General features: G+C 42.6%; 1 protein-coding gene across 1 annotated transcript; it reads left to right on the top strand.

Annotated features, from left to right (window-relative positions):
* Positions 1 to 355: 355 nt before the first annotated feature.
* LOC119333007 (probable indole-3-pyruvate monooxygenase YUCCA10) lies at positions 356 to 24,424 on the top strand. Its single transcript, XM_037606052.1, has 8 exons — positions 356 to 775; positions 896 to 1,114; positions 1,204 to 1,326; positions 2,049 to 2,160; positions 20,704 to 20,798; positions 21,645 to 21,827; positions 22,912 to 23,032; positions 24,360 to 24,424. Exons 1-8 carry the CDS (start codon positions 356 to 358, stop codon positions 24,422 to 24,424), a joined length of 1,338 nt encoding a protein of 445 aa, XP_037461949.1.
* Positions 24,425 to 24,431: the final 7 nt, after the last annotated feature.

Raw genomic sequence — 24,431 nt, 5'->3', positions numbered from 1 at the left:
AAGCCATCTAAGGAATAAAGAAACAAGCCACTAAAAGTAATATGAGTAACGGTTGATATTAGTATATATAAATAGCTATAGGTGTTACCCAAACACATATCAACAAGGACAACTTTAATACAATAGTGTCACTAAATTGATTGCGCACCTATATTCAAGTCTTTCCATGGAGAAGGTCCAAGTTTTCATCGTCGGAGCGGGTCCTTCTGGGCTTGCCACAGCAGCATGCCTACGCAAACTCTCTATACCATATATCATCGCTGAGCGTGAAGATTGTATTATGTCGTTATGGCAGAAATACACATATGATCGCCTCAAGCTCCACATCGCCAAAGAGTTTTGTGAGCTACCCCACATGGCATACCCAACTGATTGGCCGACCTACCTTCCCAAAGATCAATTTCTAAGGTATATGGAGGATTATGTCAAGCACTTCAATATATCCCCAAAGTTTAACACTTTAGTTGAGTCATGCATGTATGACGAGGTGAGGAAATGTTGGGTTGTCATGACACATAACAAGGTGGATGGCCCAACTATGTATGCATCCAAGTTCTTGGTTGTAGCAACAGGTGAAAATAGTATGGGATATGTTCCAGAGATCGTTGGCCTACAAAGCTTTCCTGGTGAAACAATCCACTCATCAAGTTACAAGTCCGGAAATGATTATGTTGGGAAAAGCGTGCTTGTTGTTGGATGTGGGAACTCTGGCTTTGAGATCGCCCATGATCTTGCAGTGCATGGAGCTAACACTTCCATCATTATCCGTAGTCCGGTACGTAGATTTCACGATCCCACTTCTATTGTTTTCTTAGTTTCTCAGAAAAATCATGGTTGACGTTGTACTAAACAAGTTCTTACATGGGTAATTGTGAAGTTGCATGTTATGACAAAGGAGTTGATCCACCTGGGCATGGTACTCTCAACGTGGCACCTTCCACTGAAGCTTGTAGATCTTATTCTTATGATCCTCGCATATATCTTATTAGGTGATTTATCAAAGTATGGAATTGTGAGGCCTAATATTGGTCCACTCACCCTAAAAGCAAAAACTGGTCGGTCTGCTGTCATAGACACTGGAACCACTAAGCTAATAAAAAAAGGTGATATCAAGGTGAGAGGAAAATCATGCTTATAAGTATAAATATATACATACTATATGGGGAATCTAACAGACTAATTTAAAAATATTTTGTGTGGCAGGTATTCGGTCCAATATCATGCATTCGAGGAAATCTCATAGAGTTTGCAGATGGGAATGAGAGGTACTATGACGCTATTGTGTTTGCCACAGGTTACAAAAGCACCACTAATATATGGCTCAAGGTATATAGACATTCATTTCAATTTATCTCAAAGAACACCATTATTATTATTATTAATATTATTTATATATAACATCATAGTAATATGAATAACGTATGATGGTAAATAAGTCAAACAAAATTTCTAGCTTAAAAGGACAATCGGTTTCAACTTATAGTCATACTAGTACACAGGTATGTGCACAACACGTCAAATCTCAATTCACGGATACAAAGCTTGCTTGCTTCAAGCACTGCACCTTGGCATGGAAAGCTTCATCGAGTCAATTGTTGTAGCCGTTCGGTTTTGGATGTAAAGCTTTACATGCTTAGAATTAGTATCTTATACTACAACTAGCTTAAAGAAACTTCATCAGAACTTTCAATTCTCGTTGACACGATTAGTATGCACACTACAAATTCTCACGATCCAGCTACCAATACGTGTGCCATGACCAGCATGCATATATTTATTATAGCTGACAAGTGAACTTTATCTACACTAAAAATATAGCGATGGTTCTAGAAATCAGCAGTATCTTCGCTATACTGTATCCTGTACTGTAGCTTCAAATCCCAACATTTTGAGCCATACCATGGACTTTATGAATGACACGCTGCTTTTTGGTGTTGAGATTCAAAAGTTTAAAACTCATACACTATATATAGTAGTATAGAAATTTTCTCCAAACATTGTATCATATTTTTTGAAATATTCTTATAAAAATATTTTAATAAATGCAGAACGACATGAGTATGCTAAATAGTGATGGCATACCCAAAAAAGACTTCCCCAACCACTGGAAAGGTGCAAATGGACTCTACAATGTCGGATTTGCAAGGAGGGGGTTGGCTGGTATTGCACATGATGCCAATATTGTTGCAAGTGACATCCATACCAACATAGAAATGACATATTTTAATTAGACTCTCCTAGTACTTCATCACATTTTCTAGATCATTCATCCTAAAAAATGATCTCCGAAAATGTCATAGCTTGGTTTGTTGTTAAGTGTTTATTTTTGTGAAGTTGATTTTATTGAAAGGGATGCAATAATGTATTGTACTTGAAGTATTTGAAGGAAATATGCCCTTGAGGCAATAATAAAGTTATTATTTATTTCCTTATATATCATGATAAAAGTTTATTATTCATGCTAGAATTGTATTAAACCGGAAATATGATACATGTGTGAATACATAGACAAACATAGTGTCACTAGTATGCCTCTACTAGACTAGCTTGTTAATCAAAGATGGTTATGTTTCCTAACCATGGACAAAGAGTTGTCATTTGATTAACGGGATCACATCATTAGTTGAATGATCTGATTGACATGACCCATTCCATTAGCTTAGCACCCGATCGTTTAGTATGTTGCTATTGCTTTCTTCATGACTTATACATGTTCCTATGACTATGAGATTATGCAACTCCCGTTTGCCAGAGGAACACTTTGTGTGCTACCAAAATTCACAACGTAACTGGGTGATTATAAAGGAGCTCTACAGGTGTCTCCAAAGGTACATGTTGGGTTGGCGTATTTCGAGATTAGGATTTGTCACTCCGATTGTCGGAGAGGTATCTCTGGGCCCTCTCGGTAATGCACATCACTTAAGCCTTGCAAGCATTGCAACTAATGAGTTAGTTGCGGGATGATGTATTACAGAACGAGTAAAGAGACTTGCCGGTAACGAGATTGAACTAGGTATGGGATATCGACGATCGAATCTCGGGCAAGTAACATACCGATGACAAAGGGAACAACATATGTTGTTATGCGGTCTGACCGATAAAAGATCTTCGTAGAATATGTAGGAGCCAATATGAGCATCCAGGTTCCGCTATTGGTTATTGACCGGAGACGTGTCTCGGTCATGTCTACATTATTCTCGAACCCATAGGGTCCGCACGCTTAAGGTTACGATGACAGTTATATTATGACTTTATGCATTTTGATGTACCGAAGGTTGTTCGAAGTCCCGGATGTGATCACGGACATGACGAGGAGTCTCGAAATGGTCGAGACATAAAGATTGATATATTGGAAGCCTATGTTTGGATATCGGAAGTGTTCCGGGTGAAATCGGAATTTTACCGGAGTACCGGGAGGTTACCGGAACCCCCCGGGAGGTATATGGGCCTTAGTGGGCCTTAGTGGAAGAAGAGAAGAGGCAGCCAGGGCTGGGCCGCGCGCCCCTCCCCCCCTTGGTCCGAATTGTACAAGGAGAGGGGGCCGGCCCCCCTTCCTCCTCTCTCTCCTCTTTCCCCCCCTCCATGAATCCTATTCCAACTAGGAAAGGGGGGGAGTCCTACTCCCAGAAGGAGTAGGACTCCTCCTGGCGCGCCTCTCCTGGCCGGCCGGCCCCCCTCCCTTGAACCTTTATATACGGAGGCAGGGGCACCCCCTAGAGACACAAGTTGATCCAGGTGATCATATTCTTAGCCATGTGCGGTGCCCCCTTCCACCATAGTCCTCGATAATATTGTAGCGGTGCTTAGGTGAAGCCCTACGACGGTAGTACATCAAGATCGTCACCACGCTGTCGTGCTGACGGAACTCTTCCCCGACACTTTGCTGGATCGGAGTCCGGGGATCGTCATCGAGCTGAACGTGTGCTAGAACTCGGAGGTGCCATAGTTTCGGTGCTTGATCGGTCGGGCCGTGGAGACGTACGATTACATCAACCAAACGCTTCCGTTGTCGATCTACAAGGGTACGTAGATCATACTCTCCCCTCTCGTTGCTATGCATCACCATGATCTTGCGTGTGCGTAGGAATTTTTTTGAAATTACTACAAAACCCAACAGTGGCATCCGAGCCTAGGTTTTATATGTTGATGTTATATGCACGAGTAGAACACAAGTGAGTTGTGGGCGATATAAGTCATATTGCTTACCAGCATGTCATACTTTGGTTCGGCAGTATTGTTGGACGAAGCGGCCTGGACCGACATTACGCGTACGCTTACGCGAGACCGGTTCTCCCGACGTGCTTTGCACATAGGTGGCTTGCGGGTGACAGTTTCTCCAACTTTAGTTGAACCGAGTGTGGCTACGCCCGGTCCTTGCGAAGGTTAAAACAGCACCAACTTGACAAACTATCGTTGTGGTTTTGATGTGTAGGTAAGATTGGTTCTTGCTTAAGCCCGTAGCAGCCACGTAAAACATGCAACAACAAAGTAGAGGACGTCTAACTTGTTTTTGCAGGGCATGTTGTGATGTGATATGGTCAAGACATGATGCTAAATTTTATTGTATGAGATGATCATGTTTTGTAACCGAGTTATCGGCAACTGGCAGGAGCCATATGGTTGTCGCTTTATTGTATGCAATGCAATCGCGCTGTAATGCTTTACTTTATCACTAAGCGGTAGCGATAGTCGTGGAAGCATAAGATTGGCGAGACGACAACGATGCTACGATGGAGATCAAGGTGTCGCGCCGGTGATGATGGTGATGATGACGGTGCTTCGGAGATGGAGATCACAAGCACAAGATGATGATGGCCATATCATATCACTTATATTGATTGCATGTGATGTTTATCTTTTATGCATCTTATCTTGCTTTGATTGACGGTAGCATTATAAGATGATCTCTCACTAAATTATCAAGAAGTGTTCTCCCTGAGTATGCACCGTTGCGAAAGTTCTTCGTGCTGAGACACCACATGATGATCGGGTGTGATAGGCTCTACGTTCAAATATAACGGGTGCAAAACAGTTGCACACGCGGAATACTCAGGTTATACTTTACGAGCCAAGCATATACAGATAAGGCCTCGGAACACGGAGACCGAAAGGTCGAGCGTGAATCATATAGTGGATATGATCAACATAGTGATGTTCACCAATGAAACTACTCCATCTCACGTGATGATCGGACATGGTTTAGTTGATTTGGATCACGTAATCACTTAGATGATTAGAGGGATGTCTATCTAAGTGGGAGTTCTTTAAGTAATGTGATTAACTGAACCTAAATTTATCATGAACTTAGTACCTGATAGTATCTTGCTTGTTTATGTATGATTGTAGATAAATGGCCCGTGCTGTTGTTCCGTTGAATTTTAATGCGTTCCTTGAGAAAGCAAAGTTGAAAGATGATGGTAGCAATTACACGGACTGGGTCCGTAACTTGAGGATTATCCTCATTGCTGCACAGAAGAATTACGTCCTGGAAGCACCGCTGGGTGCCAGGCCTGCTGCTGGAGCAACACCAGATGTTGTGAACGTCTGGCAGAGCAAAGCTGATGACTACTCGATAGTTTAGTGTGCCATGCTTTACGGCTTAGAACCGGGACTTCAACGACGTTTTGAACGTCATGGAGCATATGAGATGTTCCAGGAGTTGAAGTTAATATTTCAAGCAAATGCCCGGATTGAGAGATATGAAGTCTCCAATAAGTTCTATAGCTGCAAGATGGAGGAGAACAGTTCTGTCAGTGAGCATATACTCAAAATGTCTGGGTATAATAATCACTTGATTCAAATGGGAGTTAATCTTCCAGATGATTGCATCATTGACAGAATTCTCCAATCACTGCCACCAAGCTACAAGAGCTTCGTGATGAACTATAATATGCAAGGAATGAATAAAACTATTCCTGAGCTCTTCGCAATGCTGAAAGCTGCGGAGGTAGAAATCAAAAAGGAGCATCAAGTGTTGATGGTCAACAAGACCACTAGTTTCAAGAAAAAGGGCAAAGGGAAGAAGAAGGGGAACTTCAAGAAGAACAGCAAGCAAGTTGCTGCTCAAGAGAAGAAACCCAAGTCCGGACCTAATCCTGAAACTGAGTGCTTCTACTGCAAGCAAACTGGTCACTGGAAGCAGAACTGCCCCAAGTATTTGGTGGATAAGAAGGATGGCAAGGTGAACAAAGGTATATGTGATATACATGTTATTGATGTGTACCTTATTAATGCTCGTAGTAGCACCTGGGTATTTGATACTGCTTCTGTTGCTAATATTTGCAACTCGAAACAGGAACTACGGATTAAGCGAAGATTGGCTAAGGACGAGGTGACGATGCGCGTGGGAAACGGTTCCAAAGTCGATGTGATCGCAGTCGGCACGCTACCTCTACATCTACCTTCGGGATTAATATTAGACCTAAATAAATGTTATTTGGTGCCAGCGTTAAGCATGAACATTATATCTGGATCTTGTTTGATGCGAGACGGTTATTCATTTAAATCAGAGAATAATGGTTGTTCTATTTATATGAGTAATATTTTTTATGGTCATGCACCCTTGAAGAGTGGTCTATTCTTATTGAATCTCGATAGTAGTAACACACATATTCATAATGTTGAAGCCAAAAGATGCAGAGTTGATAATGATAGTGCAACTTATTTGTGGCACTGCCATTTAGGTCATATCGGTTTAAAGCGCATGAAGAAACTCCATACTGATGGACTTTTGGAACCACTTGATTATGAATCACTTGGTACTTGCGAACCGTGCCTCATGGGCAAGATGACTAAAACGCCGTTCTCCGGTACTATAGAGAGAGCAACAGATTTGTTGGAAATCATAAATACAGATGTATGTGGTCCGATGAATATTGAGGCTCGTGGCGGATATCGTTATTTTCTCACCTTCACAGATGACTTAAGCAGATATGGGTATATCTACTTAATGAAACATAAGTCTGAGACATTTGAAAAGTTCAAAAAATTTCAGAGTGAAGTTGAAAATCATCGTAACAAGAAAATAAAGTTTCTACGATCTGATCGTGGAGGAGAATATTTGAGTTACGAGTTTGGTGTACATTTGAAACAATGCGGAATAGTTTCGCAACTCACGCCACCCGGAACACCACAGTGTAATGGTGTGTCCGAACGTCGTAATCGTACTTTACTAGATATGGTGCGATCTATGATGTCTCTTACTGATTTACCGCTATCGTTTTGGGGTTATGCTTTGGAGACGGCCGCATTCACGTTAAATAGGGCACCATCAAAATCCGTTGAGACGACGCCTTATGAACTATGGTTTGGCAAGAAACCAAAGTTGTCGTTTCTGAAAGTTTGGGGCTGCGATGCTTATGTGAAAAAGCTTCAACCTGATAAGCTCGAACCCAAATCGGAGAAATGTGTCTTCATAGGATATCCAAAGGAGACTATAGGATACACCTTCTATCACAGATCCGAAGGCAAGACTTTTGTAGCTAAGTTCGGAAACTTTCTAGAGAAGGAGTTTCTCTCGAAAGAAGTGAGTGGGAGGAAAGTAGAACTTGACGAGGTAACTATACCTGCTCCCTTATTGGAAAGTAGTGCATCACAGAAAACTGTTTCTGTGGCACCTACACCAATTAGTGAGGAAGCTAATCATAATGATCATGAAACTTCAGAACAAGATACTACTGAACCTCGTAGATCAACCAGAGTAAGATCCGCACCAGAGTGGTACAGTAATCCTGTTCTGAAAGTCATGCTACTAGATCATGATGAACCTATGAACTATGAAGAAGCGATGGTGAGCCCAGATTCCGCAAAATGGCTTGAAGCCATGAAATCTGAGATGGGATCCATGTATGAGAACAAAGTGTGGACTTTGGTTGACTTGCCCAATGATCGGCAAGCAATCGAGAATAAATGGATCTTCAAGAAGAAGACTGACGCCGACGGTAATATTATTGTCTACAAAGCTCGACTTGTCGCAAAAGGGTTTCGGCAAGTTCAAGGGATTGACTACGATGAGACCTTCTCACCCGTAGCGATGCTTAAGTCTGTCCGAATCATGTTAGCAATTGCCGCATTTTATGATTATGAAATTTGGCAGATGGATGTCAAAGCTGCATTCCTGAATGGATTTCTGGAAGAAGAGTTGTATATGATGCAACCGGAAGGTTTTGTCGATCCAAAGGGAGCTAACAAAGTGTGCAAGCTCCAGCGATCCATTTATGGACTGGTGCAAGCCTCTCGGAGTTGGAATAAACGCTTTGATAGTGTGATCAAAGCATTTGGTTTTATACAGACTTTTGGAGAAGCCTGTATTTACAAGAAAGTGAGTGGGAGCTATGTAGCATTTCTGATATTATATGTGGATGACATATTACTGATCGGAAATGATATAGAATTTCTGGATAGCATAAAGGGATACTTGAATAAGAGTTTTTCAATGAAAGACCTCGGTGAAGCTGCTTACATATTAGGCATAAAGATCTATAGAGATAGATCAAGACGTTTAATTGGACTTTCACAAAGCACATACCTTGACAAGATTTTGAAGAAGTTCAAAATGGATCAAGCAAAGAAAGGGTTCTTGCCTGTGTTACAAGGTGTGAAGCTGAGTCGGACTCAATGCCCGACCACTGCAGAAGATAGAGAGAAGATGAAAGATGTTCCCTATGCTTCAGCCATAGGCTCTATCATGTATGCAATGCTGTGTACCAGACCTGATGTGTGCCTTGCTATAAGTCTAGCAGGGAGGTACCAAAGTAATCCAGGAGTGGATCACTGGACAGCGGTCAAGAACATCCTGAAGTACCTGAAAAGGACTAAGGATATGTTTCTCGTATATGGAGGTGACAAAGAGCTCATCCTAAACGGTTACGTTGATGCAAGCTTTGACACTGATCCGGACGATTCTAAATCGCAAACCGGATACGTGTTTACATTAAACGGTGGAGCTGTCAGTTGGTGCAGTTCTAAACAAAGCATCGTGGCGGGATCTACGTGTGAAGCGGAATACATAGCTGCTTTGGAAGCAACGAATGAAGGAGTTCATATCCGATCTAGGTGTCATACCTAGTGCATCGGGTCCAATGAAAATCTTTTGTGACAATACTGGTGCAATTGCCTTGGCGAAGGAATCCAGATTTCACAAGAGAACCAAGCACATCAAGAGACGCTTCAATTCCATCCAGGATCTAGTCCAGGTGGGAGACATAGAGATTTGCAAGATACATACGGATCTGAATGTTGCAGACCCGTTGACTACGCCTCTTCCACGAGCAAAAAATGATCAGCACCAAGGCTCCATGGGTGTTAGAATCATTACTGTGTAATCTAGATTATTGACTCTAGTGCAAGTGGGAGACTGAAGGAAATATTGTTGGGTTTCGTAGTAATTTCAAAAATTTTCCTACGCACACGCAAGATCATGTGATGCATAGCAACGAGAAGGGGGGAGTGTGATCTACATACCTAGTAGATCGGCAACGGAAGCGTTTGGTTGATGTAGTCGTACGTCTTCACGATCCGACCGATCAAGCACCGAAACTACGGCACCTCCGAGTTCTAGCACACGTTTAGCTCGATGACGATCCCCGGACTCCGATCCAGCAAAGTGTCGGGGAAGAGTTCCGTCAGCACGACGGCATGGTGACGATCTTGATGTACTACAGCAGCAGGGCTTCGCCTAAACTCTGCTACAATATTATCGAGGACTATGGTGACTGGGGCGCCGCACACAGCTAAGGAAAAGATCACGTGGATCAACTTCTGTGTTTCTGGGGTGCCCCTGCCTCCGTATATAAAGGACTAAAGGGGGGAAGGCTGGCCGGCCATGAGGGGCGCGCCAGGAGAGTCCTACTCCCTCTGGGAGTAGGATTCCCCCTCCAATCCTAGTTGGAATAGGACTCGCGGAGGGGGGAAAAGAGAGAGAGAGGGGCCGGCCCCCTCTCCTTGTCCAATTCGGACCAAGGGAGGGGAGGGGCGCGCGGCCCACTATGGGCTGCCGCTTCTCTTTTCCACTAAGGCCCAATAAGGCCCATCTAGCTCCCCGGGGGGTTCCGGTAACCTCCCGGTACTCCGGTAAAATCCCGATTTCACCCGGAACACTTCCGATATCCAAACATAGGCTTCCAATATATCAATCTTTATGTCTCGACCATTTCGAGACTCCTCGTCATGTCTGTGATCACATCCGGGACTCCGAACAACCTTCGGTACATCAAAATGCATAAACTCATAATATAACTGTCATCGTAACCTTAAGCGTGCGGACCCTACGGGTTCGAGAACAATGTAGACATGACCGAGACACGTCTCCGGTCAATAACCAATAGCGGGACCTGGATGCCCATATTGGCTCCAACATATTCTACGAAGATCTTTATCGGTCATACCGCATAACAACATACGTCGTTCCCTTTGTCATCGGTATGTTACTTGCCCGAGATTCGATCGTCGGTATTCCAATACCTAGTTCAATCTCGTTGCCGGCAAGTCTCTTTACTCGCTCTGTAATACATCATCCCGCAACTAACTCATTTAGTTGTAATGCTTGCAAGGCTTAAATGATGTGCATTACCGAGAGGGCCCAGAGATACCTCTCCGACAATCGGAGTGACAAAACCTAATGTCGAAATACGCCAACCCAACATGTACCTTTGGAGACACCTGTAGTACTCCTTTATAATCACCCAGTTACGTTGTGACGTTTGGTAGTACCCAAAGTGTTCCTTTGGTAAACGGGAGTTGCATAATCTCATAGTTATAGGAACATGTATAAGTCATGAAGAAAGCAATAGCAACATACTAAACGATCGGGTGCTAAGCTAATGGAATGGGTCATGTCAATCAGATCATTCTCTCAATGATGTGATCTCGTTAATCAAATAACAACTCATTGTTCATGGTTAGGAAACATAACCATCTTTGATTAACGAGCTAGTCAAGTAGAGGCATACTAGTGACACTTTGTTTCTCTATGTATTCACACATGTATTATGTTTCCGGTTAATACAATTCTAGCATGAATAATAAACATTTATCATAATTACAAGGAAATAAATAATAACATTATTATTGCCTCTAGGGCATATTTCCTTCAGTCTCCCACTTGCACTAGAGTCAATAATCTAGATTATACAGTAATGATTCTAACACCCATGGAGCCTTGGTGCTGATCATGTTTTGCCCGTGGAAGAGGCTTAGTCAACGGGTTTGCAATATTCAGATCCGTATGTATCTTGCAAATCTCTATGTCTTCCACCTGGACTAGATCCCGGATGGAATTGAAGCGTCTCTTGATGTGCTTGGTTCTCTTGTGAAATTTGGATTCCTTTGCCAAGGCAATTGCACCAGTATTGTCACAAAAGATTTTCATTGGACCCGATGCACTAGGTATGACACGTAGATCGGATATGAACTCCTTCATCTAGTCTCCCTCGTTTGCTGCTTCCGAAGCAGCTATGTACTCCGCTTCACATGTAGATCCCGCCCCAACGCTTTGTTTAGAACTGCACCAACTGACAGCTCCACCGTTTAATGTAAACAAATATCCGGTTTGCGATTTAGAATCGTCCGGATCAGTGTCAAAGCTTGCATCAACGTAACCGTTTACGATGAGCTCTTTGTCACCTCCATATACGAGAAACATATCCTTAGTCCTTTTCAGGTATTTCAGGATGTTCTTGACCGCTGTCCAGTGATCCACTCCTGGACTACTTTGGTACCTCCCTGCTAGACTTATAGCAAGGCACACATCAGGTCTAGTACACAGCATTGCATACATGATAGATCCTATGGAGGATGCATAGGGAACATCTTTCATATTCTCTCTATCTTCTGCAGTGGTCGGGCATTGAGTCTTACTCAACTTCACACCTTGTAACACAGGCAAGAATCCTTTCTTTGCTTGATCCATTTTGAACTTTTTCAAAACTTTGTCAAGGTATGTGGTTTGTGAAAGTCCAATTAAGCATCTTGTTCTATCTCTATAGATCTTAATGCCTAATATGTAAGCAGCTTCACCGAGGTCTTTCATTGAAAAACTTTTATTCAAGTATCCCTTTATGCTATCCAGAAATTCTACATCATTTCCAATTAGTAATATGTCATCCACATATAATATCAGAAATGCTACAGAGCTCCCACTCACTTTCTTGTAAATACAGGCTTCTCCAAAAGTCTGTATAAAACCAAATGCTTTGATCACACTATCAAAACGTTTATTCCAACTCCGAGAGGCTTGCACCAGTCCATAAATGGATCGCTGGAGCTTGCACACTTTGTTAGCTCCCTTTGGATCGACAAAACCCTCTGGTTGCATCATATACAACTCTTCTTCCAGAAATCCATTCAGGAATGCAGTTTTGACATCCATCTGCCAAATTTCATAATCATAAAATGCGGCAATTGCTAACATGATTCGGACAGACTTAAGCATCACTACAGGTGAGATGGTCTCATCGTAGTCAATCCCTTGAACTTGCCAAAAACCTTTTGCGACAAGTTGAGCTTTGTAGACAATAATATTACCGTCGGCGTCAGTCTTCTTCTTGAAGATCCATTTATTCTCAATTGGTTGCCGATCATCGGGCAAGTCAACCAAAGTCCATACTTTGTTTTCATACATGGATCCCATCTCAGATTTCATGGCTTCAAGCCACTTTGCGGAATCTGGGCTCACCATTGCTTCTTCATAGTTCGTAGGTTCATCATGATCTAGTAGCATGACTTCCAGAACAGGATTACCGTACCACTCTGGTGCGGATCTTACTCTGGTTGATCTACGAGGTTCAGTAGTATCTTGTTCTAAAGTTTCATGATCATTATCATTAGCTTCCTCACTAATCGGTGTAGGTGTCGTAGAAACAGGTTTCTGTGATGTACTACTTTCCAATAAGGGAGCAGGTACAGTTACCTTGTCAAGTTCTACTTTCCTCTTACTCACTTCTTTTGAGAGAAACTCCTTCTCTAGAAAGGATCCATTCTTAGCAACGAATGTCTTGCCTTTGGATCTGTGATAGAAGGTGTACCCAACACTCTCCTTTGGGTATCCTATGAAGATACATTTCTCCGATTTGGGTTCGAGCTTATCAGGTTGAAGTTTTTTCACATAAGCATCGCAGCCCCAAATTTTAAGAAATGACAACTTTGGTTTCTTGCCAAACCATAGTTCATAAGGCGTCGTCTCAACGGATTTTGATGGTGCCCTATTTAACGTGAATGCGGCCGTCTCTAAAGCATAACCCCAAAACGATAGCGGTAAATCAGTAAGAGACATCATAGATCGCACCATATCTAGTAAAGTACGATTACGACGTTCGGACACACCATTACGCTGTGGTGTTCCGGGTGGCGTGAGTTGCGAAACTATTCCGCATTGTTTCAAATGTACACCAAACTCGTAACTCAAATATTCTCCTCCACGATCAGATTGTAGAAACTTTATTTTCTTGTTACGATGATTTTCAACTTCACTCTAAAATTCTTTGAACTTTTTAAATGTTTCAGACTTATGTTTCATTAAGTAGATATACCCATATCTGCTTAAATCATCTGTGAAGGTGAGAAAATAACGATATCCGCCATGAGCCTCAATATTCATCGGACCACATACATCTGTATGTATGATTTCCAACAAATCTGTTGCTCTCTCCATAGTACCGGAGAACGGCGTTTTAGTCATCTTGCCCATGAGGCACGGTTCGCAAGTACCAAGTGATTCATAATCAAGTGGCTCCAAAAGTCCATCAGTATGGAGTTTCTTCATGCGCTTTACACCGATATGACCTAAACGGCAGTGCCACAAATAAGTTGCACTCTCATTATCAACTCTGCATCTTTTGGCTTCAACATTATGAATATGTGTGTTACTACTATCGAGATTCATCAAAAATAGACCACTCTTCAAAGGTGCATGACCATAAAAGATATTACTCATATAAATAGAACAACCATTATTCTCTGATTTAAATGAATAACCTTCTCGCATCAAACAAGATCCAGATATAATGTTCATGCTCAACGCTGGCACCAAATAACAATTATTTAGGTCTAATACTAATCCCGAAGGTAGATGTAGAGGTAGCGTGCCGACCGTGATCACATCGACTTTGGAACCGTTTCCCACGCGCATCGTCACCTCGTCCTTTGCCAGTGTTCGCTTAATCCGTAGTCCCTGTTTCGAGTTGCAAATATTAGCAACAGAACCAGTATCAAATACCCAGGTGCTACTGCGAGCTCTAGTAAGGTACACATCAATAACATGTATATCACATATACCTTTGTTCACCTTGCCATCCTTCTTATTCGCCAAATACTTGGGGCAGTTCCGCTTCCAGTGACCAGTCTGCTTGCAGTAGAAGCACTCAGTTTCAGGCTTAGGTCCAGACTTGGGTTTCTTCTCTTGAGTAGCAACTTGCTTGCCGTTCTTTTTGAAGTTCCCCTTCTTCTTTCCTTTGCCCTTTTTCTTGAAACTAGTGGTCTTGTTGACCATCAACACTTGATGCTCCTTCTTGATTTCTACCTCCGCGGCTTTCAGCATTGAGAAGAGCTCAGGAATAGTCTTATTCATCCCTTGCATATTATAGTTCATCACGAAGCTCTTGTAGCTTGGTGGCAGTGATTGGAGAATTCTGTCAATGACGCAATCATCTAGAATATTAACTCCCAATTGAATCAAGTGATTATTATACCCAGACATTTTGAGTATATGCTCACTGACAGAACTGTTCTCCTCCATCTTGCAGCTATAGAACTTATTGGAGACTTCATATCTCTCAATTCGGGCATTTGCTTGAAATATTAACTTCAACTCCTGGAACATCTCATATGCTCCATGACGTTCAAAACGTCGTTGAAGTCCCGATTCTAAGCCGTAAAGCATGGCACACTGAACTATCGAGTAGTCATCAGCTTTGCTCTGCCAGACATTCATAACATCTGGTGTTGCTCCTGCAGCAGGCCTGGCACCCAGCGGTGCTTCCAGGACGTAATTCTTCTGTGCAGCAATGAGGATAATCCTCAAGTTACGGACCCAATCCATGTAATTGCTACCATCATCTTTCAACTTTGCTTTCTCAAGGAACGCATTAAAATTCAACGGAACAACAGCATGGGCCATCTATCTACAATCAAACATACATAAGCAAGATACTATCAGGTACTAAGTTCATGATAAATTTAAGTTCAATTAGTCAAATTACTTAAAGAACTCCCACTTAGACGGACATCCCTCTAATCCTCTAAGTGATCACGTGATCCAAATCAACTAAACCATAACCGATCATCATGTGATATGGAGTAGTTTTCAATGGTGAACATCGTTATGTTGATCATATCTACTATATGATTCACGCTCGACCTTTCAGTCTCCGTGTTCCAAGGCCATATCTGCATATGCTAGGCTCGTCAAGTATAACCCGAGTATTCTGCGTGTGCAAAACTGGCTTGCACCCATTGTAGATGGACGTAGAGCTTATCACACCCGATCATCACGTGGTGTCTGGGCACGACGAACTTTGGCAACGGTGCATACTCAGGGAGAACACTTCTTGATAATTTAGTGAGAGATCATCTTATAATGCTACCGTCAATCAAAGCAAGATAAGATGCATAAAAAGATAAACATCACATGCAATCAATATAAGTGATATGATATGGCCATCATCACCTTGTGCTTGTGATCTCCATCTCCGAAGCACCGTCGTGATCACCATCGTCATCGGCGTGACACCTTCATCTCCATCGTAGCATCATTGTCGTCTCGCCAAGCTTGTGCTTCCACGACTATCGCTACCGTTTAGTGATAAAGTAAAGCATTACATCGCGATTGCATTGCATACAATAAAGCGACAACCATATGGCTCCTGCCGGTTGCCGATAACTCGGTTACAAAACATGATCATCTCATACAATAAAATTCAGTATCATGTCTTGACCATATCACATCACAACATGCCCTGCAAAAACAAGTTAGACGTCCTCTACTTTGTTGTTGCAAGTATTACGTGGCTGCTACGGGCTTAAGTAAGAACAAATCTCACCTACGCATCAAAACCACAACGATAGTTTGTCAATTTGACTCTGTTTTAACCATCGCAAGGACCGGGCGTAGCCACACTTGGTTCAACTAAAGTTGGAGAAACTGTCACCCACAAGCCACCTCTGTGCAAAGCGCGTCGGGAGAACCGGTCTTGCGTAAGCGTACGCATAATGTCGGTCTGGGCCGCTTCATCCAACAATACCGCCGAACCAAAGTTTGACATGCTGGTAGGCAGTATGACTTATATCGCCCACAATTCACTTGTGTTCTACTCGTGCATATAACATCAACATATAAAACCTAGGCTCTAATACCACTGTTGGGTTTCGTAGTAATTTCAAAATTTTTCCTACGCACACGCAAGATCATGTGATGCCTAGCAACGAGAAGGGGGGAGTGTGATCTACATACCTAGTAGATCGACAACGGAAGCGTTTGGTTGATGTAGTCGTACGTCTTCACGATCCGATCGATCAAGCACCGAAACTACGACACCTCCGAGTTCTAGCACACGTTCAGCTCGATGACGATCCCCGGACTCCGATCCAGCAAAGTGTCGGGGAAGAGTTCCGTCAGCACGACGGCGTGGTGACGATCTTGATGTACTACAGTAGCAGGGCTTCGCCTAAACTCCGCTACAATATTATCGAGGACTATGGTGGCTGGGGCGCCGCACACGGCTAAGGAAAAGATCACGTGGATCAACTTCTGTGTTTCTGGGGTGCCCCTGCCTCCGTATATAAAGGACTAAAGGGGGGAAGGCTGGCCGGCCATGAGGGGCGCGCCAGGAGAGTCCTACTCCCTCTGGGAGTAGGATTCCCCCCCAATCCTAGTTGGAATAGGACTCGCGGAGGGGGGAAAAGAGAGAGAGGGGCTGGCCCCCTCTCCTTGTCCAATTCGGACCAAGGGAGGGGAGGGGCGCGCGGTCCACTATGGGCTGCCTCTTCTCATTTCCACTAAGGCCCAATAAGGACCATCTAGCTCCCCGGGGGGTTCCGGTAACCTCCCGGTACTCCGGTAAAATCCCGATTTCACCCGGAACACTTTCGATATCCAAACATAGGCTTCCAATATATCAATCTTTATGTCTCGACCATTTCGAGACTCCTCGTCATGTCCGTGATCACATCCGGGACTCCGAACAACCTTCGGTACATCAAAATGCATAAACTCATAATATAACTGCCATCGTAACCTTAAGCGTGCGGACCCTACGGGTTCGAGAACAATGTAGACATGACCGAGACACATCTCCGGTCAATAACCAATAGCGGGACCTGGATGCCCATATTGGCTCCTACATATTCTACGAAGATCTTTATCGGTCAGACCGCATAACAACATACGTCGTTCCCTTTGTCATCGGTATGTTACTTGCCCGAGATTCGATCGTCGGTATTCCAATACCTAGTTCAATCTAGTTGCCGGCAAGTCTCTTTACTCGTTCTGTAATACATCATCCCGCAACTAACTCATTTAGTTGCAATGCTTGCAAGTCTTAAATGATGTGCATTACTGAGAGGGCCCAGAGATACCTCTCCGACAATCGGAGTGACAAAACCTAATCTCGAAATATGCCAACCCAACATGTACCTTTGGAGACACCTGTAGTACTCCTTTATAATCACCCAGTTACGTTGTGACGGTTGGTAGTACCCAAAGTGTTCCTCTGGTAAACGGGAGTTGCATAATCTCATAGTTATAGGAACATGTATAAGTCATGAAGAAAGCAATAGTAACATACTAAACGATCGGGTGCTAAGCTAATGGAATGGGTCATGTCAATCAGATCATTCTCTCAATGATGTGATCTCGTTAATCAAATAACAACTCATTGTTCATGGTTAGGAAACATAACCATCTTTGATTAACGAGCTAGTCAAGTAGAGGCATACTAGTGACACTTTGTTTGTCTATGTATTCACACATGTATTATGTTTCCGGTTAATACAATTCTAGCATGAATAATAAACATTTATCATGATTATAAGGAAATAAATAATAACTTTATTATTGCCTCTATGGCATGCCCTAGAGGCAATAATAAAGTTATTATTTATTTCCTTATAATCATGATAAATGTTTATTATTCATGCTAGAATTGTATTAACCGGAAACATAATACATGTGTGAATACATAGACAAACAGAGTGTCACTAAAATATGCCCTAGAGGCAATAATAAAGTTATTATTTATTTCCTTATAATCATGATAAATGTTTATTATTCATGCTTGAATTGTATTAACCGGAAACATAATACATGTGTGAATACATAGACAAACAAAGTGTCACTAGTATGCCTCTACTAGACTAGCTTGTTAATCAAATATGGTTATGTTTCCTAACCATGGACAAAGAGTTTTCATTTGATTAACGGGATCACATCATTAGTTGAATGATCTGATTGACATGACCCATTCCATTAGCTTAGCACCCGATCGTTTAGTATGTTGCTATTGCTTTCTTCATGACTTATACATGTTCCTATGACTATGAGATTATGCAACTCCCGTTTGCCAGAGGAGCACTTTGTGTGCTACCAAACGTCACAACGTAACTGGGTGATTATAAAGGAGCTCTAGAGGTGTCTCCAAAGATACATGTTGGGTTGGCGTATTTTGAGATTAGGATTTGTCACTCCGATTGTCGGAGAGGTATCTCTGGGCCCTCTCGGTAATGCACATCACTTAAGCCTTGCAAGCATTGCAACTAATGAGTTAGTTGCGGGATGATGTATTACAGAACGAGTAAAGAGACTTGCCGGTAATGAGATTGAACTAGGTATGGGATACCGACGATCGAATCTCGGGCAAGTAACATACCGATGACAAAGGGAACAACGTATGTTGTTATGCGGTCTGACCGATAAAAGATCTTCGTAGAATATGTAGGAGCCAATATGAGCATCCAGGTTCCTCTATTGGTTATTGACCGGAGACGTGTCTCGGTCATGTCTACATTGTTCTCGAACCCATAGGGTCCGCACGCTTAAGGTTACGATGACAGTTATATTATGAGTTTATGCATTTTGATGTACCGAAGGTTGTTTGGAGTCCTGGATGTGATCACGGACATGACGAGGAGTCTCAAAATGGTCGAGACATAAAGATTGATATATTGGAAGCCTATGTTTGGATATCGGAAGTGTTCCGGGTGAAATCGGGATTTTACCGGAGTACCGGGAGGTTACCGGAACCCCCCGGGAGGTATATGGGCCTTAGTGGGCCTTAGTGGAAGAAGAGAAGAGGCAGCCAGGGCTGGGCCGCGCGCCCCTCCCCCCTTGGTCCAAATTGGACAAGGAGAGGGGGCCGGCCCCCTTCCTCCTCTCTCTCCTCTTTCCCCCCCTCCATGAATCCTATTCCAACTAGGAAAGGGAGGGAGTCCTACTCCCAGAAGGAGTTGGACTCCTCCTGGCGCGCCTCTCCTGGCCGGCCGGCCCCCCTCCCTTGAACCTTTATATACGGAGGCAGGGGCACCCCCTAGAGACACAAGTTGATCCAGGTGATCATATTCTTAGCCGTGTGCGGTGCCCCCTTCCACCATAGTCCTCGATAATATTGTAGCGGTGCTTAGGCGAAGCCCTGCGACGGTAGTACATCAAGATCGTCACCACGCCATCGTGCTGACGGAACTCTTCCCCGACACTTTGCTGGATCGGAGTCCGGGGATCGTCATCGAGCTGAACGTGTGCTAGAACTCGGAGGTGCCGTAGTTTCGGTGCTTGATCAGTCGGGCCGTGGAGACGTACGACTACATCAACCAAACGCTTCCGTTGTCGATCTACAAGGGTACGTAGATCATACTCTCCCCTCTCGTTGCTATGCATCACCATGGTCTTGCGTGTGCGTAGGAAATTTTTTGAAATTACTACGAAACCCAACAGTATTGTATTGCACTTTTATTATGCCAACTTTTTGTGTGGGGGTTCTATCATGTTGACATGTGTTCAATAATTCAAATGTCTCCAGATATTTGTTTTGTGTTGAAATATATACAAATCTTTTTAATGTTGTTTGAGAAACCTTATTAACCTCTACAGGAACTAGTACCAACCGCATGTAATGAGAAACAACAAACTCATAAGTCATAAGAGTGGATTTATTTAGAGATAAACTATTTTGTTGTATTTGCCACAAAAGTTCTCTTCAAAATACCCAAGGAGAAGTAAGAAGAAACCAATCACCATATTGTTTGGTACTTTCTCTATGATAAGATGAGGTCGTCTTGAGAGGCATGTTACTTTTCCGTAGAACATGAACTACATGGCCGGTTTCAAAAGAAATCTGGGATGGCCGGTTTCAAAAGAATATATCTAAGGCTGCTATAGTGAAGGACCTCATTGAGAATCCCGCGGAAGGCATTTTCCTAGGCGAGATTGATTTCAGATTTTTTTGCCTAGATGAGCTCAATATAGCGCCATTGTGGGTGCCAGCTATAGATTCATAATTTACACTGATCATGTATTAATGGCTATATGTGGTAGTACGAGGTAATCTGGGTGATATAAGGAACACACCCATGATACCAAATGAGATTTAAAATACGCAAGAGTGATGTACCAGTGTTTAGGCCCACAATGCGGGTAGTAACCATAGTCTCTTACCCACACACATACATCATCATGTCCTGTATTTGTATTGTACAAATTTGATATTCATTTTAATGTAGGTATTTTTTTGTTAGAAGTGCCATATGGGCATGAACGTACCTTACGAACCTATGCGTGCCTAGGATCTCTCGGCCTGGCACATAGTCATAGCAAGGTATGTACTCGGAGGAGTTAATGGTGTACACTACTTCATATTCCTATCATATTCATACCTAGAAGATACACCTAGTTTGGTAGCGAGATCAGATAGTATGGTATGGTATTTTATTGTATTTAAGATTGTAAACTTATCGATGAAGAATGCACCTCTATATAAAAGGGTAATCGGTATTGAATCCTACGCCATTGCAACACAATCACAAGATCATCAACGATGTATCTCTAGAGCCCGGAAGTGAGATGTGCTTTCTCCAATAAACAGTGACAACAAAATGTATCAGGTTTGCGCAGACAAGTATAATGAATCATTCCATTCTATAAATTCTTATTAACTAAACTATTCTATTTATATTAGCAACAAAAAAGGGTAGGTGTCGTGTGGATTATATGTAACATGCTCATTTTTTACCTTAGTGAAAACCTGGATTTGGCATCAACTCAAGGTGCCGCTCATAGTAAATAATCCACCACCTCAACACCTGCGTGTAACCAACCCAATGACTCTCGTCCCTCCTCTCACGATTCCACCAAATCATAACTAGCTGATATTTAGCACCTTCTTGTCACTAGTGGTTTCTAATCTGCATGTGAATCCATGGCGACAATGTCACACCACCTTGACTTCCCTCCTGTTAGGGTATCTCCAACCCCAAACAGACAAGCCCATTTATCCGCGTACCTAACGCTAGCCCCGTTCCCAAATTTGCCTACTTTTTCCGCTAAGCCTCGAATTTCATCAATTTCCAACAACCAAAAGCAAATCGATGATACATATAGCACTTCCAAATGATGGGAAGATGAATTGTGCATGACAAACCATTCAACATGTTAGCAAATCAAGGAAAGTTCATACCCCGACATTCTAAGGCCTTCTTGTTGGTGCGGCACTTTTGGCGGTTCCATGCTCTGCGGGTTCGGCCCGGTGGCGGCGGTAGTCGTTGGCCGTAGCGATAACTCAAAGGTGTCCAACATGGACTATTCTGTGGGTCTAGGAAGATCTGTTGTAGCGGCGGCGGGGCATGAGGTGGGTGTGATGGCAACATCGGGGTCTAGGAGCAGGAAAAGAGAGTGGAGGGGTGGAGTGTGGGACAGGGAGGGGTCCGGAATTTTGTGTGTGTGGAACCGGGCTGTCAGATACAATGTGCCAGACTCGAAGAATCTAAGCGGCGGCGGAGTGGGATGAGTCTATATACCCTTTGGAACATCTAGAAAGATTGGAACCGTCGCATTTTCTGTGGCACGTGCATGAACCACACCAAGGTGGCGGCCCTGACTTTTGAGGATATCAACGAGAGGGCAGCTTTTCCTAAGCCACAAGCCAGCAAGGGTATTGATTAATTTGAATGAGTGTGTGTCAGGGGTTTTCGCCAAGTTCCCTCCAAAAACATGTCACCCCTGTAAATAAACCGTCTATTTCTTCTTCTATACAAAAAGGCAGTGCTCCTGTCGGTTCGGGAAAGGAATAGGAGCAGAATGGAAGAGCCATTTGGATGCGTTTAGACCGATGTTTTTTTAACCATGAACTGTAGAAAAAATGTTCTATTATGTATTATATAAATAAATAAGTGTACACAATATTTACAATAATAGTGACAGCAGAAGTACAATAGTGACATAAGTCACCAAAGGCCTAAAAAGCTTAAAACATGTTTAGACCGATCTTCGTTCCTGTGATGGAAGGCCAATCACTTAACTAGCCATCCAAAGTGTAGGTAGGTGCCCTCCTCGTCTATCCCATCTCTTGAAAGTAAAATCCACCCTTTATAGAAAAAAACCCTACTACACACAAACACGCGTGCGCAGCCGCACGCACACACACACAAGCACGACTCACCTAGTTACTATTATATACACATTTTTGTGGGTAACCATACACGTGTGTTGATAGTAAATAGTAATAGTTGACATCTTAAAACTAACCAATGAATAGTGTGGCTACGACCTAGCTAGCCGCCGCCTCTAAAAAAAGCCAGCGTTCTCTACCTCCCGCCGGCGCCGGCGCCGGTCCGTCCCGTCTCCGTGGCCTTAGGGCCATGGAGGCGGAGTGGATCTCGGCCCCTGCCGGTGGGAGGGCTCCGTTTTTAGATCTTTTTTCGAGCTTTGTTAAGGTTTGTGTTCTGCTCAGGAAGGCGAGACGGCGGCGGCTCCCTGAAGATAGAATAAAGGTCTTCCTGCCTAGCCCCCATTCTGGTGATGCATCTAGCATCATCGGTGGGCATGTGAAGATGTGTCTCCGGCAGATCTTTCTTTGGTGGATTTGCTCGGATCTGTTCATCTTTCGTCTTTGTTCGTATGTTTTCAGGTTGGATCCTTTTGATCTACACTCTTCATCCGCGGCGGTTGCTGTTCTGGTACGTTGGTTTTATGGGACCTTAACACGACGACTTCCTGACTGTGTACTACAACAAGGTTTGCCCAGCTCTGGCGAGGGAGGGGCGGTGACAGCGGTGCGCCTTTGGCTCGCTTCAGTGCTTGTAGTCGTCGCTAGGTGGTCTACGGATCTTGATGTAATTTTTATTATTTCTAGTGTTCGTTATACTACCATGATTGAAGATGAATAGATTGGAAGTTTTTCTCGCAAAAAAAGACATCTTAAAACTAGCATACCAACAAATATTTGCACACTATAGGCTGCGTAAACACCTGTCCATGTACTCATTAGATAGTCCATATTTACAGGTTCAACTTCATACTTTACATCTTGCGATTTCAGTTTCATACTTTACATCTTGCTACTTCAGTTTCATACTTTACAACCTCGTTTCAGTTTCTTACTTGTACTTCATAAGTTGATGAAGGAATTAATACATGCGTGCAAATAGCAACAACAAAAGCTAAAATTGTTTATACATGGAAGCCCAAAAGTTTAATTTACGTTAACTTGCAAGAAAGACAATCTCTTCATAAAGTGATCACTTTTTAGAAAAATGTATTGAGCAACATACAACAAAAGTACCATTTTAATTATATAGTAGCATGTACGCATGCCAATAAAGTCAAGAATTTTATATTTGAGATAACAGCATAGGCACATCTAGTGCATGAATTGATCTATAAAAACATTATATATCATCCCATTTTGTGAAATTCCAGTTCTTTTGTTTACTCATGATTCAATGCTTTCTATTCTTCACATTAAATACTTGACAATTAATTAGAAAAACATGGAAAATATTGTTCGATATCATGTATCAACAGTTCAACACTACTCATTAATTCATGGAATAACTTTAAGGCGGTGGTTAATTATCTTATTAACATAAAAAAAATCTTTGTTTGAAAGCACTTACTAATCGGATGTTTGAACGTACGCTTATATTAACAACAATGTATATTTATCAATTTTAGGGAACTATACCACTATCCATGAGAGGCGCAGTTTGCTCACATGTGTAGAACAATGCCAATGCCTCACATAGTGACAACTAGACAAATAACGGTAAAAGAAAGAGACAAGCCAGTGAAAGAAGCAAGAAACAAGAGCCATCTAAGGAAGAACAAAATAAACCACTAAAAGTAATATATAGTAATGACTGATATTTGTATATATAAATAGCTATAGGTGTTACCCCAACACATACCAACAAGGACAACTTCAACACAATAGTGTCACTAAATTGATTGCACA

Source organism: Triticum dicoccoides, chromosome 7A (assembly GCF_002162155.2).
Source record: "Triticum dicoccoides isolate Atlit2015 ecotype Zavitan chromosome 7A, WEW_v2.0, whole genome shotgun sequence".
Lineage (NCBI taxonomy): Eukaryota > Viridiplantae > Streptophyta > Magnoliopsida > Poales > Poaceae > Triticum > Triticum dicoccoides.
The sequence above is the reverse complement of the archived record's forward strand: the minus strand, read 5'-3'. Positions and strand labels throughout refer to the sequence as shown.

Coding starts and splice junctions, on each gene's coding strand:
- LOC119333007 (XM_037606052.1), top strand. CDS start 356: ATGGCATACCCAACTGATTGGCCGACCTACCTTCCCAAAGATCAATTT. Junction 1,327..2,048: donor CCACTAATATATGGCTCAAG/GTATATAGACAT, acceptor TAATAAATGCAG/AACGACATGAGTATGCTAAA. Junction 2,161..20,703: donor TGCAAGGAGGGGGTTGGCTG/GTATTGCACATG, acceptor ATTTTAATGTAG/GTATTTTTTTGTTAGAAGTG.